At 38.9% G+C, this 19,558-nt stretch overlaps 1 protein-coding gene across 3 annotated transcripts in view; it reads left to right on the forward strand.

Annotated features, from left to right (window-relative positions):
* Positions 1–16,011, forward strand: part of TNS2 (tensin 2) — a 102,816-nt gene extending 86,805 nt beyond the window's left edge. For all 3 annotated transcript variants that reach the window (XM_072405672.1, XM_072405689.1, XM_072405681.1), the window contains exons 17-29: positions 367–483; positions 2,229–3,608; positions 8,911–10,108; positions 10,860–11,413; positions 11,494–11,580; positions 12,355–12,486; positions 12,564–12,653; positions 13,301–13,378; positions 13,909–13,986; positions 14,254–14,419; positions 14,502–14,570; positions 14,663–14,692; positions 15,273–16,011. In XM_072405672.1, coding sequence (XP_072261773.1) covers positions 367–483; positions 2,229–3,608; positions 8,911–10,108; positions 10,860–11,413; positions 11,494–11,580; positions 12,355–12,486; positions 12,564–12,653; positions 13,301–13,378; positions 13,909–13,986; positions 14,254–14,419; positions 14,502–14,570; positions 14,663–14,692; positions 15,273–15,414 — 4,121 coding nt within the window. In that variant the 3' untranslated portion in view covers positions 15,415–16,011. The remainder of the gene's footprint in view (positions 1–366; positions 484–2,228; positions 3,609–8,910; positions 10,109–10,859; positions 11,414–11,493; positions 11,581–12,354; positions 12,487–12,563; positions 12,654–13,300; positions 13,379–13,908; positions 13,987–14,253; positions 14,420–14,501; positions 14,571–14,662; positions 14,693–15,272) is intronic.
* Positions 16,012–19,558: the final 3,547 nt, after the last annotated feature.

Consider the following 19,558-nt stretch of genomic DNA (forward strand, 5'->3'; position numbering starts at 1 on the left):
CCCTAATACTTGACCCCAAAAATCTACTCTCCCATATCTATGCCCTGATGTGATAGAAGTTTTAGCAGGTTTGGTGAGTTCAACTATAATTTTTATATTCTACTGCTTTTATGCAAGGTCTCATTTCAGTATTTTTAGCTGCAGAATGTAATGAAATTTTTAATCATGTGGTTACATTCTGGTAATGGTTTATAAATCTTCCCTCTGTCTTTAGACTCTCAGGATTTTATATCTTGTTATTGGTGTATTGACCTTTTTTGGCATATGATCTCCAAAATACACTTCTGGCTTCCACCTACACAGCACTTCAGTGTTTTGTCTGCTTGTCTTCCTGTAGTCCACTGACATGTCCTTATATTATTAAAGGGCGGGATGTGGTCCAGAAGGATCCCAGCATTTCAGTGGATTATGACATCACTGATCCATTAGTACGTTATGACTCCTATGAAAACCTCAACGTTAATCACGAGGACAGCCTGGAGGGTAAGTTGACCATATGTGTCGTAATCTCTGAGCAGAATTGTTTAATGTACAGCAAGGGGTCCCTCCAATTTAGTGTCTGTTATGTTGGTTCCCTGGAGGGGGAGATTTAGGGGATTAGTCATTTCCTCTAAAATGATTAATAAGTAAACAGCATTTACATTAAGGTTAAAAATATGGTGGCCTTAAGTTAATGTGGACTTTAGCTGTGCGTGTGACTAACATGCATAATGCAGTGGGAGAGGATACGGAATCTAAAAATGTGTCTCTGATGTACTGGTATTTGAAACAAACTGTTTATATTCTGGCACTTTTGCATAAAAAAAGTGAAAAATTATAGCTTAGGAAAAACTCCAAATTGTAAATAGTCAGGTTTTTGGTTTCTGTCATATAGTTTTTTTGTTATTCAGCTTTACTATGCACAGGGTTGAATAATTAATCACTTTTTTTTATGAATTTTTTTACAAATTGACCCCAAACAAGGTTTTTTTTATTTATTTAGTTGGCCATACAGTTCACCTTGGACAAACATTTCCATGCCAACTCCCAACACACTTATTATTTTTACATATTCATGAACTCACCATGGCCTTTTTTAGGGTGTTGAAGGAATAGAGGCAAAAAATGTTCTAGATGGCATGGTGTTTTGAATTAGGATTCAGCGAGATAGAGAGGGGACACAGACATTCAATAGATTTCACGTGGTTTGGTCTTACCAGGATTGCATGTATTGTATGTGAGTACAACAGTTCAATGGTGTTGTGAAATATAACATTTTTAAAAGTATTTTAAGACATTTCTAAATCAGTAGTACCACTTGGTAATGTTACTTTTGTGTCTATATGGTTATTCAAACTGCAAAAATTATTAGTGTTGTGGGGTTTTTTTGTTCTGCAAAGACTACATATAGAACATATGTTTCTAAAGGATCTTTGTAATAATTCTTGCTTGCTGCAAAAATTACAGTGCAAAACTTCATAAATGTTCAGACATTGTTAAAATTTACATATGGTTTAGGTCCATCTTGAATACCATGTGTGATTTTTGTCTACTGCCATCTCTTGAACACAACTGGCATTTGTGAAATAAATATTATTATTCAGTAATTATAGCACTAACATATTACACAGCGCTGTTCAAAGTCCATAGTCATGTCACTAGCTGTCCCTCAAAGGGGCTCACAATCTAATGTCCCTATCATAATCATATGTTATTACCACAGCCTAAAGTCAGTTTAACCTATCTGCATGTTCTTTGTAAGTGGGAGGAAACTGGAGTACTTAGAGGAAACCCACACAAACATGGGGAGAACCTGCAAACTCCATGCAGATAGTGTCCTGGCCAAGATTCAAACCCAGCACCTAGTGCTGACAAGGCCAGAGTGCTAACCTCTGAGCCACCGTTGGAAGGCCCATATGGGGTACAGGATGGAGGTATACTCTGATTTAGAACACACTAAAAGTGATAGAATCACCTGATTATTGGTAGAATCCCCCCTCCCAAACAAATAAAAAAAACAAAACAAATACAACTGTCAGTAGTGACACAGATGTAAAAGTGAAGCCGTTTAGTTGTATTCAATTTTAATTGGTCAAGTTTGTCACTGATTTAATATTTGTCTTCACCTGTATTTATAACTACATAAACATTTTTGTAATGCATTACATTTACTTATGACTTCTTCGCATTTATTGCTATTTGCTATTTTTTATATCTTTCTATATCTGTCTATCAATCTGTTGACATAGATCCTAGTCACACTCGTGGCCCATTGGATGGAAGTCTATATGCCCGAGTAAAGAAGAAGGCAACACCATTGCCATCTGCTAATGGAAGTCCTGAACAACATGGGCGTCTTCTGTCAGTCAGCAGTGATTCTGGCCATTCTTCAGCTCCTACAGAAAAATTGGAGGAAACCCCACAGAAAGTATTACCCACAGCTGCTGAGCGAGAAGACCTAGAGAAACTTCTAGGTGGATTTGGAGTTAATGTGAAAGAGGGTGCGGAGTCCCAGTACTCTGAGGTTCTCAAGCATGAGGAGGTGGTGGCTACAAATTTTCATCCAAAGCAGAATTTAGAGGGAAGAGTTCAAGATGTACAGTATCAAGCTAATCAGGAAGTTCCAAGCCAGAACATGCAGCCAAAGATTAATGGAGAGACAAGACTTCAGTATTCCCCTCCATGGTCTGCAATGTCTGATGAAGGAACATCCCAAAGTTTGCCTCTAACCTCCCAGTCCTGGGAAGAGCATAGAGAGTCTCCTTGTGAAACTCAATGGGAAGGGCAGAGGGATCGTGAGACAGCCATTCTGGAAGAAGAAATGGGACAAATTGGAAGTCTAGCAATGTACCCAGGAAGAAGATCTTTATTATCTAGGAACTGCTCCTGTAGATACTTCAGACCAGAAGGCATATTTGATTCGCGTGGTCAACCAGGAAATAGTGCTGTATTGCAAGGTGTTCATTATCCAGGCCTTTATGGGGAACAAGAGAGAAGGAGACTGTATCGATCCTTGTCTGAAGGACCTCAACATTATCCAAATCAGACACAAAGTCCACCCAAGAGAGGAAGTCTTAGAGAAAATCGTCAGTTCATGTGCCAGCCTCCTGCTCATGAACCTGTTCTGCCACCCATGTGCCCCTGTTCTCACTGCCAGAGTTCACCTTGCTACCCTATGCCAAACTTGTGGCCCATAGATGGAGGGAAGATGCCACCAGTTCAGCATTACCATAGAGAACAGCTCCCATTACACTTATCACAGCCTTATGGACAGCCTAACCATGATTTACCACCTCCTTTCCAGGTTCCCCCATCTAAGATGCATTATGGGTTCTCCATCCCTCATAATGAGGATTCTTTACATTATAACCATTTCTCAGATGCTGGATATGGGCATTCTTACCCACATTTCATGCACCCTTCTTATCTACCTACACACTGTTCACCGAATGGTTATGGGCCACATTCATTTCCCACATATATGTCTTCATACAACCAACCTGGCAGTCCATCTCCTCCAGGCTCCGTGTCTCCTATTGTCCCTTCCTGTGCTGGACCTCGGAGAATGAGTGGTGACACCATGTCAGCAGGCAGTACTGGGGAATTAACACCACCACAACAACAGAAAGGTGAGTAGAATAAAGCAAATCCTATTACAAACATGTAAAATAAACCCTATAATTTGCCATTGTTTACAGAAACATAGTAATTGTGTATAGAGAGACCTAGTTTATCCGTCATTGATCACCATCATACTGCTTCTTGCTCAGCATTGATAAGCTGGGCCGCCATTCATAGTGCATGAAATACACCTCTGCCTTTACAGGAACTGCCATCTATCACTGCTTTAGCAGTAAGTAGAAGTGGTTAAAGACAGATATAAGACCGTAGCTATTGATTCCATACAGCAATATTTGGTTTGCAAAATTTGGGGTAAGAAGGAGCTGATTATGAAAGTACCAGTATGTTTTAATGCTTGTTGAGTAAAGTAGTTCATTTTAGGTTATTTTTTTTTATGTCAGCTTTCTTCCTACCTGTCCTTTAATAGGCATTTGGGCTTATACATGGGTCCAATTGTCACAGTTGTGTAAATAATGCATTGATTTCTGGGTAAGATCAAGGACCTATCAAGCCCATAAAAAATGCGCCGACTTTGTAAAAAACCTGTAGTGCTAGTTCATTTTTTATGAACATCAGCATCACATTCTGTGCTCCTGAGATTTTCTGAACTTTACTATATCCAGTTTATGATTTACTTATACGATAGGTTCCTGTACATGGCAGCAACTTCATGACTTGCATGAGATGTTTCCTGAATTCGATGGCTCACATTTCCTGACTATTTCAAAACATTAAATCTAGGTATTTCTATACTAAATTATGATTGGGTCTCTTACTGACATCTTAGTGTGGGAACAAAGTGTGAATCTAAATCTGACACCTACACAAGTCCCGTAGGACTGGGAGACAGATCTGCAGCCAAATCCTGATACAACAACATTCATACTGAGACATACCGACAGTTTTTCTATTATGCATGGATTTAGGCCAGGTACCCGTAAACCTCCACCCCCTGTGTATGTCACATATAGTAGTAATAGCTGAGAAGGAGCAAAATACAAATTTCTCTCACCAATATTATGTTATGTCAAAAATAGAACCCCACCACTTTTCTGTGGCTTTGAGAAAATGACAAATTGATAAGGCATTCCATTCTTAATCGTTCCTGATGTGCTGATAATGCACTGTGATGTTGCCAATATTCTTCCTCTTTCTCCAATGTCTTATGAAATCGCTGAGACAGTAATGACAACAAAAAACAAGGAATGGTCTAAAGATTCTTGTATAGCAGCCTCAATATACAATATGCACAGGGAATACAAAAATGATATCATCCTAAACAATTCCTGTACATAATTATGTTAAGTTTAACTAGTTAGCTAAAATAGTGTACTAGATATCATTTTTAAAGTTGAAACAAAAATGTTACAAAAAGTACATATTATTACATTTGGCTGTATTGGAAAAGTATATAAGGTGGGTAGAAGGCACTCATGTGTAGTTTTTGGTGAATTGTGTCGATGAGCTTTATTCACTTAACTTGAATTTTTCAGTCCCTTATAAGTCTATGGGGGTGCAAAACTTGTAGGTCAGTTGCACTAGTCACTGAATTGTTTAATATTCTCTGTTAAGGTGCAGTGTGTACAATAGTGTTTAAATTGCACAACATAACCCCCCCCCAGCTGCAAAATATATTTAAGTGCAAATAAACCATCCGAAATATGTATTAAACTCATGATTACTGTGGAAATCAATTGCTGTCTTTCCAAATTTTGCAGAGCAGATACAAACACAACACAATCACAACTAAAATGTAATGAAAATTTAGTCCAGTTGCCCCTAGGATTGCATCTACCTATTTTCCAAAAAGCAGCTAAGCTGGCTCCTGGAAATTTCCTTTCCTGACTTTTCCCAGTTTACTGCGTCATTGTCCAGTCAGAAATATATTTTCCAAGCACAAGGAATGTGCCAAACCAAGAACGGTTTATTTCCCCGCTGCAGATCACTGCAGCTCTGTTCCTTTTGGTCTGCTGACAGATTCTACTGTAGAGTTGCCAGTGCTGGCTGGAATGAAAATCTGGCTTGGCTTATATACCAAGTGTTAGTATGTAAATGTGCCCAACCAAATCTCATAGCTGTTGTTAAAGGAAACCTGTCATGAGAGAAATATTTAGGCTGCCATTGCTAAACTTTTCTGAAAAAACAGCAGCAGTGTCCTGAATAGGAATGTAAGTGCCTGTATTTTTAGGTAGATATTTAATGAGTAGTTCCACCCTTCTAAAAAAAAATAGATCTGATAATATAGAGCAGAGTGATGAAATATAACATTTTGTACAGTCTTTGCTCCTTATAGTATCTATTGTTATAGAACATTCTCTATCTGAATGTATATCACTGACAGATATAGAATGCTTAGGCTTAGCATTCCATTCTGACAATCAAACTGATACATTCTATAAATCTTTATACAATTGAATATTTTTGCTTTGTTGCCATGCAATATTATGTTTACAGAGTAATGTGAGCCTTTTAAAGGAAAAGTTTTGTCTTCTGTTCTGCATTTTTTTAGGATACCATAAAAATAGATCAGTTGAATCTAAATTATTGTATCAATGTGTGTTAGTGTTTAAAATACATAAAATATTTCTATATATATGTAGTTTGTGCGGAGCTCTTTCTTGTAACACACGCCCAACCACACTCACAGTCATTCGCGATCAACTGTTTGGGAGCCATTGCCAACCACTGCATGGGGTTGCATTAGTTGCATGCCGTTGCTTTTCTTTTTCTGGAGGAAGAACCAAACCACAAACGCAAGGGTAACCCATGCATATCTATGGACCTGCCGTGTTGTTTGCACTACTAGAATGATGTCAGCAGTTTGCTATGTTCTTGGGAAAAGCTAACCTTTCGGTTATCAACTGTAAGTCCAAAAGGGACCTTGCTGTACTCCCTGTCTGGCTGATATATACAGTAACACAGAATCATTAGCTGATCAGAGAGAATTTATTCAAAAATAGTTAAACAGTAGACTTTTGTCTATAAAAACAGACACCCACACACCAACATTTGGAGATGTTACATTGGCAGATACATTGGGCAGATTTGGAAACCCCATCTGATTAGTAAAGTACCCCAGAGGTGACCATGTGCTCTTTCTACACCATCACAGTTCAGAATAACAGAAAACCTTATAATGAAACAATGATCAAAATCATGAGAGGATTAATAGATTAAGGTGATAGACCAAATGTCGTCCTAGGGAATCCCAACACATTAGGTTACCCATTCAGCTCATAATTACATTTGAACATTACATACAGTGAGTGACATCCATGTCATAGTGTACCACGCCAGTATATCATTTTTTATATCGAATTATTTCTATATCTGTTTATTTTATATCTAACACTGAAAGGTATCAGGTTCTGATTCTTCCTCACTATGACCTCTGGGTTATTTTGTACTTGGAGCTGGATCTCAGTGGAGCATGTGTCTTCAACATTGTGTCTTCCCAACCGAAGCTCACACCTGCATAATGGAGCACCATTCTTCTCAATAGGCAGACACCACTTGCTTATTTGTAGTTTGTGTTGTTAACTTCTGATTTTGAGCAGCTAGAGGTTGCCAGGTCTGCCTCTCTTTGATCTTTAATTTGTTCACCTAAACCTCTCAAACATTACTTTTCTTCATTTTCCTCATTGTAGACATACTTCCTTATATAAACCCAGCCCGAGTGGGTGCTGCAAGAATAAAGCATATATTTGTGCCCAGTTGCTATGACCATTAGAAAACCAAACAAAAGTTTTAATGCTCAATAACGTATTTTAAATGCTATTGAGAGGGTGGAGATACCACAAGAATCCCAATCACCACACTTTCCAAGACATATAACAAGCTGCAAAGCAACTCGCGTCAATGTGCCAACCTCTTAATTAGATCCTGTGGAAACAGATATGCAAAACAAATAAAGTTAACAGGCAGTTTGTGTGTAGTTCGAGGTAAAGGCTTACAGGCTGTCTTGTAGAACACTGACCTCCATAGAACGGATTAAACAGTAGTACATTTTATAGCTTAGGCCCTGGCTTCAGGCTGCTTATTTTGCATCCAACACACAAAACTGAAAGATAAATTCCTATAACATAAAGCACCCCAAATTATATTTTAGATTTGTTTTTGTATGTCCTAATTAAAATATCTGCCAGATAGAAATTCTAATCCTCATAATTTCAAATGTTTTCAGTCCATTGACTTTATTTTATCATAATAGAACATTTTTAGTAGTTTGTATGTTTTTCGTCTCAGTAGAAAAAACATTTGTCATACATATGAAAAACGAAACAATATGTAGTCACTTTCCGCAGCCTGTGGCTGGAGCTGTAGTCTTTTTTTTTTTCTCACGTATAGCATTCTATCATTCTGACCTGTTCCAAAAAAGAAGCTTCATCTTAGACAAAGGGAGTTGCAAAACATAAAATATTTTATAATATAGTAAAATAAAATCTAATATAAAGTTACTGAAATTCGCAAAATTTTTTCCTTCACAAAGACTTTATTGACCAGATTATGTATTACCCACTTTCTGCTGTTTTTTCCATATGCTATTTTTTCTGCAATCCATTTATATGAGAATGTTATGACTCACTTTTCTGCTTTCAGGATCATTTACAAGTCCTGTGGGCAAACATTTAGAATAGTTCTGAAGCTGAGTAAAGCTCCCATCCTGATTAACTCCATTGGGGGAAAACTTTAGTTTGTTTAGCAAGATCTCCACAGCAATGGGTGGGAGACACTCAGGCCTTTCAAAACTCTCTTTACATTCCAGGACCCCCATTGCACTATGAGAGCCAGATGCTATCAGCTCATATGGAAAAGGAGAATATATTTTCTTCCATTTGAGCAGATAGTTCTCTTGGTAGTAACAAGTTCCACAGTGAATTCAGGATTTAGGTTTTACAAATTTGAATACACACTGATTGTTCTCTTGTCAATCTTTCCTGATCATTATTTAGCTGTGTTTGGTAATATTATTTTGCTGAATAAAACATGAAAATGTTAAACCCATGATTTATGTGTCATGCTTATGGGCAGTCCAGTGCAAGTCGCAGAATAATGTAGCTTGTTGGGAATAGATCGCAATCCACTGACCAGCAGGGGTGAAAAGAATTGGACTACAATGTTAGGGCATTACTTCTTATCAATGGCATTTTTTAATGTTACTGAAAGTGCAATATGGACTAAATGTGTGAAGCATTCTGCTATTGGGGTGTAATTTATTTTATTCTCTTCCCATTGAATGCAAATTAAAGTATGTTACATAACATATAGTTTGATATGTATCAACACTGCTTTGTCTTTTTTTTTTTGCAGATGTTACTGACCATGGGGCGCAAAAAGATGCAGCCATTCTCCAGACACAGAAGTCTACAGGAACAGTGCCAGCAGCCAGCTCTTCCCCCATAACACCAATACAGAATTATCTGCATCCCAACACTTCACCACAAGCTCAGACCACACTACATCCCAACACCAATCAACAGACAAACAGTCCAGTGAATGGGCACAATGCTGATGCTTTTATTTATCCTCATAGTCCCATGCATGCAAGTACTCCTATAAATACATATTGCCAACCAGGGCAAAAACAACATAATAATGTCCACACACAAAGTACAGCCGTTCAGACCCAAACCAGCATTCTTGTGCGGTCTAGCTCCACAGCTTCAGCTACACAGAGACCACCATTACAAGCAGAACATTCAACACAACCACAGACTCAGCCAGAGCAGCACAATGGTTTGGTAAAACAGAGCTCCGTACCAGCAAATAGTCCTACACGTGCACACGTGCATTTCCACAGTCAAGTGAATACACAGAGCCCTGTAAAAGCAGGTAATAGCTACATGCCACATAAAAGTCCTTCTATGCAGTGTCAGAGCCCTGACAAAACGCATAGCTCACCCCGCCAGGGATATAGTGGTGGAATGGCACAGGAACAGAGGATAGAGGCACGCACTGTTGCGCACACACAAAGCTTGAACATTCATCCTCAGTCCCAGAGCGAAGTGAAGGCCCCTGCTGCTGTTCAGGTTCAAGTTTTAAGTTCACAATCTCCTGTGCAGTCGCAGAGTTATACAGTCCAGAGTGCACAGTGCCAGAATACACAGCCGCCTTCACTTGTACATTCACATAACTACACTGCTCAGGCACCCACAGTTGTACATGCACAGGGTGCGCTGACAAGTAGCCCAAAGCAAAATTCTGACCATTTGAATATTCCTGTTAGCACAGAAGCTCTGAATGTGCAAAGCAACAGTGCTATTCACACACCAAATGAGACCGGGCACATGGAAGGCAATGCAAAGGCACATAGTACAGTGCACACACAGATGTCGTCTCTAACACTACACAGTCCAGTTCACAAAGAGAGTCCCCAGATACAAAGCACAGTACATATTCAAAGTCCTTCTTTTCTGACATTTAAAAACCCCAGCAGCCAGGGACCATCTATACCAAATACCACACACAGTCCCTCTTCACAGACTTCAAGCCCTGGCAGTGCAGACAGGTGAGTCCATGGCTAGTATGACAATGTTATAATACCCTTTCAATGATTTGTACACATATATCTATATTCTGCCAGACTGTAGTTTAGTACATTATTTACATCAAACTTAATAAGCTGTAAACAGGATTCTTCAATGTACTTTGTGATTGGATGGACAAAGATGAAAGCAGCACCATGGAACTTGTTATCAAGGGGTATCTTGCCCATGTTTCAAGGGGTATCTTGCCCATGTTCGAGATTTAGCTGGGTGCACACAGATGGGCAGCAGATGAAATCCTTGGGATGTATCCTGTATACAAAGGTCTATGTAAATGCAATGTATAGTGGTTTTGCTCTGAAATATTTTATGTGAGTATAATGTAGCCTTCCATACTGCCAATTTTGCTTCCTCTCCCATTATCAGAATTGTACAGCTATAATGAAAGAAGCCCTTTATTTGCAGAACTTACTAAGACATCAGACATTGAGTCATCAGACAAACTGAACCTCAAAGCAAACTGCCCTGCTATGTGTTAGTGTGTTTATTGTCTGTAGCAAATGCTTATTATTAAAATATCAATATACAAAGGTGTATATCATCTTGTTTTTCCAAACATTACCAAAAATAAATGATCAAGGTATAGCTGAAGTATTTTTATGGCTCTTATCTAATGCCAGAAAGATGAATAATTTGTTGATTACCCAAAATAAGACCTTCTTCAATGTATTATGAGAAGCTGTCTGCTAGATAAAGTTTTTTTCCATTTTACAGGTCTGGAGCCCCACATTCTGATGTTTTGTCTTCATCTTCAGAAGTATATTCGACCATTCCACAATCCCCATCACATACTACGACAACTGCTCCTATAATGTCTGTAACACCAACCACAGTAACTGTGGAAAGCAACCACAGACAGACAGCAGTAAATCCTATTTGTGTCCCTACAGAAATATCGACTTCTCTTTCGGCTCAGTACAGTGTGCCCACTGGAATTCATTACCTTTCCAATCCCTCTGCTGTGCAAAACAACTCTGTTATAGTCCCGAAGAGAATCATTACAATATCCCTTCCTGAGATGCAACCCACCATCTGCCATGGAGAGGAGGTCCATACTAGCCCACCACTTTCTCCAATGGGAAGCCTGTCTCCATCTCCAACCCCATCTTTTCCTATCAGCACCGCCTATTATTCCGGGAGCCCTTGTCCCCCAAATGGCCAGCCGCCGGTGTTACCTGAAAAGTGCCATACTCCAGCTACAGGGGATAAATCTGGGACTCTTGGAAGACCAAGGCAACTACAAGAAGACAAGCCACCTACAACTAAAGGTATAACAACTGCCTACATCTTCAACATAGTTTATGAATGGGTAGAAGAGACTGAAATATTTACTTTTCTCTACATTTAGATGTACAGCAGGATGTTCCTGTGGCTGGAAACTTTGTGCAGGATTCCTCCAAGTTCTGGTATAAACCAAATATATCCAGGGAGCAAGGTAAAGACATCTCTCATTATATCACTTAGTATATAATATAACTTATCTTATAGTTTCTAAACTTCTTATTATCCAACAACCACAGGAATTGGTAGATTCCAACTAAACAAAGTTTCTGGTTGCTTGAGAGTCATTATTAAACATAGGCCTAACCGTTTCTAGATGTCTAGGGAGGAAGGCAGTAGAGGTAAAAAAATATGGACATTTCTGCATCCTGAGAACACACGGGATCCTGAGAACACAAGTGATGCACAGATCATTGGCCAGTAATAAGTCTAAACATAAACTTGTACCGGCTGCTTGAGTTCTGGACAATGGGGAGTTTTTGTATTGTAGCTTACCAGTCCAAAGGTGTGGTTTCTGCATTAGTTTACTTTACTTTCACTAGCATTTATTTCACCTGGTGATCCTGCTAGTAACTCACTTTCTGTCCTAGGGAGGTAACATTGAAAATAAAATTACCATAGATTAAAAAAAAAAAAAAGAATCCATGTATGGGACATATCATAGTCAATCAATACACCTTCACATTTTTTTCTGCTCTCTGGAACAATGAAAACTTTGTGAAGTCATTGTCTAAACAATGTGATCTAACTTTTATGCTATATTAGATGAGCCTCAGTTCATGTAGTGCAGTGCAATGTAAAGGGTATTGTCCAATTATGGTATCTGCTCTCCATTATATGTCTTATAGTGAATTGAATCCAAACTGTTTTTTTTTTTTTTGCTTATGCTTTCTATTTAACATCTTTCTGTTTTACTTTTATCGTTCAGCTATTGCGCTTTTAAGAGGTGCAGAGCCAGGAGCTTTCCTGATTCGGGATAGTAACTCATTCCGTGGAGCATATGGTTTGGCTCTAAAAGTGTCCAGCCCTCCTCCCAATGTGCCAACACAGCCATGCAAAGGTGATTTGCCTCTGAGAAGTAGTATCCTTGTCAGTATCAAATATCAGGTCATATAACATGCTTTCTTCTTTCCCTAGATCCTTTGGAACAGCTGGTACGTCACTTTCTGATTGAGACAGGACCTAAAGGAGTAAAAATCAAAGGCTCCCCCATTGAACCCCACTTTGGTAAGCCATAAATAGATCACAATAGCTGTCTGTGTAAAAGTTTCAGTGGCAAGACAAGGTCCTTTTTGTTCATAACAGCCAGTCCGGTTTCCCATTTCATGTTCTGTAGCATAATAAACAATTATCAGTTCTTCTTTTACTGTGTGATAGGGATTATGTCTCTACAAGCAGCCTTTTGTCAATTCCATTATGTTTCTATTTTGTTGCCACAACATTCAACATTTGTTCATTGTCATTGGGGATAAATTACATGTGGTATACTGACTGATCATTTGATTCCAACTTTTATAGTATATATCAAAATTAATTACATGGCGGAAAAAATCATAAGCTGTCCCACATTTCAAAAGAAAATGCTTACAAAATAAATCAAACTTGTTGTAATCTAAAAGACATCAACACAGAATGGGGGGTGTGTGGTTAGCTTAATGGTGACATTAATTTGTTTTCTAATGTCTGGGCCTGGCAAGGTCCATGTTGCAGTGCTGGCCATGTATAGACAGTGGGCCTGGCTTGTTCATGGGGTGAGCTTATGCTGTGTTACAATTGCTGGCCATATTTGTGGACATCACAACCTATGTGTATGATATATACTGATAATCATCCTATTAGTAGTTTGATCAAGCATGGTCTCTTGTGTTTTTTAGGGAGCCTTTCAGCCCTGGTATCACAACACTCAATCACCCCTCTGTCCCTTCCCTGCAGACTGCGCATTCCTGACAAAGGTAAGTCCGCGGGTTCTATTCTAGTTGCCTGGGAGTAGCCATCTTGTGGACTTACATCACTTACAGTAGTTCACAATGTTCCAGATTTGTATTTGGTAGTAAACCTGTTGCAGCTTTCAGATGTTGAGGCATTATCTAATATTTTTTTTTATTAGATTTTATTAGATTTATTAGATTCCCAAATGGAAAATACAAGTCAATTAAGAACATTGGTCAGGGTACTGTAAGTGATTTGGCAGGCTTAGCATATTTAGTCCATTCATATCGGAATGAATAATGAATGTATGTGTATAAATGAGTGTATATGTATAGGTGTGTATGTGTATATATATGTGTGTGTGTATATATGAGTGTATGTGTATAGGTGTGTGTGTGTGTGTATATATGTGTATATATATATATATGTGTGTGTGTGTGTGTGTGTATATGAGTATATGTGTGTGTATATATGCATGTGTGTGTGTATTTGTGTTTGAATATATGAGTGTATGTATGTGTATTCAATCCTTTATCTTCTATGCTATGTACAGATCTGGCTGATCAGACTTCTGATGTCGTAGTTCACACCAATATGAGCACAGCGGCTGACCTACTGCGACAAGGAGCCGGTATGTAATAAACACATTTCATAAGTCATCTTTGCATTTATAGGTTCGATTTGTGTGAAATCTACGTTTTGGGATAACAGACTTTGTAAAACATCCCCATGTACTGTAGCTACATGCATTACTTACCAGTGATATAAGGATAATATTATTTAGATATACAATTATTTACTTGTGGAAAAATCAAGTCACAACTTTTTTACACGTAAATTAAATACCTAACGCAAGTAAAGGGGAGTATCATGTATTTGTATTCTTCTCTCCCCACAGCCTGCAGTGTTCTGTTTCTTGGTTCTGTGGACACCGAGTCTTTGACAGGCCCCCAGGCCATTTCTAGGGCTTCCACAGCCATCTTGACTCCACCCAGGTCTACTGCAACAACTGTCCACTTTAAGGTGTCTGATCAGGGTATTACGCTGACGGACAGCCAGCGCAAGTAAGTAGGCAATGGCTGACTTTCTCTACATAGCGCACCTCCTAGGTTCTTACATCTCAACAATGTGTTTGTTTTTTATTAGGCTCTTCTTCAGACGGCATTATCCCGTATGCAGTGTAACATACTGTAGTGCAGACCCACAGGATCGCAGGTAACATAGCCATGACTTTTCTGTTCCAGAACTATCAATCTGCATGTTCGGCACTAGAACATTTTTCTTATCACAGACTCTTTTTATTACAGGTGGACGAATCCTGATAGGACAACATCCAAGTAAGTAAGAATTTGCCGATTTGGAGAATGCCATTCTAAAGCTCGACTGGGTTCACACAGTCACCAACAGTATTGCACTGTGGGAATATTGTATCTGTAATCTGTATTTATTGGTTTTTGAGGTGTTTTATAGGAAAATTCAAATATTTTACAAGCAAAATAGTGCAATACTGCAATATGACCTAGGTATGAGCATCACAGCCAGCATGTCAGGCCTTCCAGGGAATGAACTGGGGCTTATTCAGACATATCACAAAGCAAAATTTTTAGATTCCAATAGTGAAAGTTTTCCTGTAGTAATGACTCCCACAAAGTTTTATTCAAGGTATCTCCCCCAGATTGACCCCCAATAATGTGTTCAATCTGTATAATGCCTCATCTATCAGGGAATTTTGATGCCATCATTTGGGATTTTAATGGCTGTGAACCTTAACCTGCACTGGGAATTCTGGTGAAGATGTCTTCCCTATGATCTGGTTCAGTTAGTCAGCATCCTGAAATAATATTATTTGGTTATTTCTGTCTGTCATTATACGCCGTAAACTTGAAGTCTTGAGTCCTGTTTTTTTTTTTTTTATAGGGTGTTCGGCTTTGTGGCTCGGAAAGCAGGAACCGCTGCAGAGAACGTCTGCCACCTCTTTGCTGAGCTGGACCCAGAACAGCCAGCGTCAGCCATTGTGAACTTTATTACCAAAGTCATGCTGGGAGCACACAAAAGATAGAAGCATGGACAGCAGCGTGAATGAACCAGGAAGTCAGAGACAAGCTCTCAGTTGATCGTCTGGTGTATCCACAATGTGCTGAAATCCAGTTGGAGCAATTTTATTGACAATCAGGTGGTGGTGATCCCTCACTACTGCCCAGATAAATCTTGCCTCTCTGCACCACACAAAGGACAGCAGAGCGGTATCGTTGTAATTATAAGAGATTGTTGAAGTTTTGACTATTTGGCTGACATGAAACGTAATCTGATCTCTTCTATATGGTTGCTTATAGTATTTTACGTTACTCCAGGTGACAGATAAATCTTATTGTGAGCTGGTTAAAAATAAGTTACCATATACTCTGGACAGTGTAAAATCTTCTTGGTTCATCTTTATTATTTGTTTCACTTGGCAGTAGCCATGTTTATTAGACAACATAAACATATGACAGGAGACTGCACTCCCACCCAGACTGTCATGTGCCAGTGTATGCAGTCTGCAGAGGGCTCAGAGAGGTGCTCAATGCCAGCTCAGATTCAGATGAGGAGGTTACAAGGGTTCAGTTAGAGGGGCAGCTTGCTGTACATTCCACTCTTCATCCACTACATTCGGCCGCATGCAAATACTAGTAGCATGTAAAGTCTTGGGTAAATGGTCCAGACTGCTACAGGAACATCTTTGTACAACAGTAATGACAAATGCACTAAATCTACATTCACTGGAAATGATTTGTGTGTGAACAGTAGTGGATTATGTTCTGTACATTGAGACCAGAGATTGGGACCTACTGTGCTCTGGATTCTTTAAGATTTGGTGTTTGGCATAATGATTTTACTGGATACAAAGCACAGCTAAATATTATTCACTCTGCTATGGTCCAATATTAGGCAAAAAGCAAACCGCTTGGAAAACTTCCATCAACCCCAGGAAGATTCATAACAACCACAACTGCCATCATTGACATAAAGTCACCGCACCAATGTGCTCTGCAAATCAGTAAATCCATGCACAGTGCAGTGATATTTTGTTATTTTCCTTTACTGAATAATGAAATCTGCAACAAGGGAAGAAGGTCTATTATTTCTGGGAAGTCACCAAACCGTAAGTTACAGCTTTCAGTAATTGACAAGAATGTTAGGACAGATCAAAGCAAGTGGAAACTTGGGGGATTCCCTTAGAGATGAGAAAACAGGAATTTGTTATTCAGAGAAAATCCAATGATAAATGACCAAGATTTGGAGCTTTATTGTAAAGTCAGGACACCAACTGGTCTGGCTGGGAATAGTAAAGGGGAGAACCATTCATAAGCTGAACTTTTCTGGAATGAAGACAAAATGTAAGAAGTGAATGTAGATATGAGAGAGATCTGTATACCAGAGATGTGCAAAGGACAAGACACAGGGAAATGCATCTTCCTCTATTGTTTGCTGGTCTGTAGCTTTGTGTAATAAGTAGACCATGCTGCCCCCACATTCTAGCATTAGGGAGCCCATAAACCCGGGGGCTGAGCTTGTACGAAATAGTTTCAGGTGGCATGATATCTAAATAGGACCCTTGTTACTGCCATGTGCTTGTAAGGGAGCAAACACCTATTGGATTTGAGGCAAACCTTTGTATGTTTATAGTCAGCTGGTATTTTAAGTTATTTTTATATATTATTTACATCTTTTTTTAGATATATCAGTTTGCAGATGATTGCCTTTTCTCTTGGCTGTTCTATCACAGTATGAGATGGCATAATATCTGCACCACCTATGGAATGCATCCATTGTCAGATCTGCACACAGAGACAGTAAAGCAAAGCTGACAAGTAAATCAGCAAACATCGCTGTCCCCTTGTACATAAAAAAACATGATTCTTTTTACATTATTACAGATCCTTACCCTAAGCTAATCACCTGCACTGCCCCATTAGAGGCTCAGGAAATATTCAGGTCTTTACACTCTCCAATCCAAACTGTGCACAATGGAGGTGAATCATAATACGTCATTGTCTGTTCTATCATATAGAAGGCAGAAGCAGCATTTGATGATTCACCTTTTATACTGACACTTCTAAATATATATTACACATCTTATTCTGTGTACAACATTGGGCCTAATTTATTAACGCTCTGCAAGAATGGAAAAGATTGACTATTATGGGAACTTAGGTGATCCAGCAAACCTGGAATGGATTTCCTAAAAAAAAACATTAGCCATTAGCTGGCAAAGGTTTTCAATCCCTTACCAGATCCATTCCAGGTGTTGATCACCCAGGTTCTCCAATGATAGTCTATCTTCTCCAATCTCAGAGAGCTATAATAAATCAGGCCTATTGTGTCATAGCATAAATGTTCACACACTGCTGATGCCAGTGAATGTTGGATTGTGCATGTCACTATGCACATTTAGACCGATCATATTTTTCTTAACTTGGCTCCTTGTTGTAGTGATGAATGTTTTCACATCCTGCTCTCCGTTCCATAATAGATTGTACTTTTCTTTGGTCTGATGTATGAACCTCCCTATAAATATAATATTTATGTTGTAATAACTTCTCACAAACATTTTATATTATTGCATTTATTATTTTCAAACACTAGAATAAAGGACAAGTAGTGAAGAATAAGAAGCATTGGTAGGTATAGCCAAGCATCTATTGTGGTCCATATAATACCTTGGGGTATAAAGCAGAGGTGTGTCCTGATATTCTGAATATCCCCAGAATAATGGAAGGTGTGATCTTTGTTCCCAGCAGTAATTCCCACTACAGTGGCCACAATATACAAATATTTTCACAGTCACGTGGCAAGCATTCAGTCTGTCATTTCCAGGCTTTGAATCTGTTCTGTCCCATAGGGGTTCTTTATTAAACAAGGCTCCCACTTTCCAGTGATATATAATGTAATATAACAATCATGCCGATATCTTATTGTACATATAACTGATTATTGGGAACAAAAAACACACACACACATCCAGAACATCACAGTAATGGACAATATATACCACCACTAACAGATAAATTCCTGATTAATTTAGCCGTCCATTAATATTACCCAGTACTTTTCACTGCTCAACCCAGATTTTTTTTTAAGCTGGGTGGGAAAAAGTTGTAGGCGAATGGTGGTCCCTGTATTGTGAGTCATCAGTAACCACCCAAAAACAGCCGGGTGGTTGCTGAAAACTAAAGGTGGTGAGCCCAGCTAAAAGGGGCTGGGGAGAACACTGCTTTTATAGCCCCAACATATAGCACAGAGCTGTACAAAGTCCATAGTCATGTCACACTGTCCCTACCATAGTAATATATCATTACCACAGGGCAGTTTTTTGAGGGGAAGCAAATTAACCTAACTGCACATTTTTGGGATGTGGGGGACCGACAGATAAAACTTACTTGAAAAAGAAAACAAAACATGGGGAGAAAATACAAACTGTGCAGATAGTGTCCTGGTCGACATTTGAACCTGTGATCTTCTAACAGAAAGCCCCCATATGCACATGTGTGCTCATACACATCACAAATCAGAAATCAGAAGACAGCCAAGTAAATAGAGATCTGTGTTTTTATTATATGTATATAAACATGTATATTGATTATGTACAGACATTGGGATATGTTCTAGTGCAATTCCGTGGAACCGTAACAAAACCAAATGGTTACATGGAAAAAAATGGGTGGCATTAGCAGCAGACAGACAGTTGGGAAACAAGACTCTCTCCTTCCTTCACTAGTGATATTCAGCCCCTGAGTTTACTTTCCCTGACAATGTAGATGAGATACAGCAAATAGTGAACACAGACAAGGAATCTACATACAAAGCTCTATCACATGACAAACTTTTATATGGTGGAAATGCACGCTCCTACAGCTGCCACCAAGATTATCCTCAATGATGTCCTTCACTGGGTCTGGTCAGATTGCAGATCTGTGCCATGGAAATGTCCCTATCCTGAATGTTTTTCACACACTCTGCATTACACATAAGGAAACATGTTAATTGCACCAGAAAAAAAAAACACAACTGCATGCAATAACGCTGGGCTAAACAAATACAAATGTATGTGTATAGCAGAGAATGGCCACTAAGGCTTGAGTCACACTGTTCAGTGTGAATGTGGTAATACACAGTGACAATGGTGTAAATTGAGGGATATACTTTACTTTCCTACTGCACTA

This window comes from Pyxicephalus adspersus, chromosome 1 (assembly GCF_032062135.1).
Source record: "Pyxicephalus adspersus chromosome 1, UCB_Pads_2.0, whole genome shotgun sequence".
NCBI classification, from domain to species: Eukaryota; Metazoa; Chordata; class Amphibia; order Anura; family Pyxicephalidae; genus Pyxicephalus; species Pyxicephalus adspersus.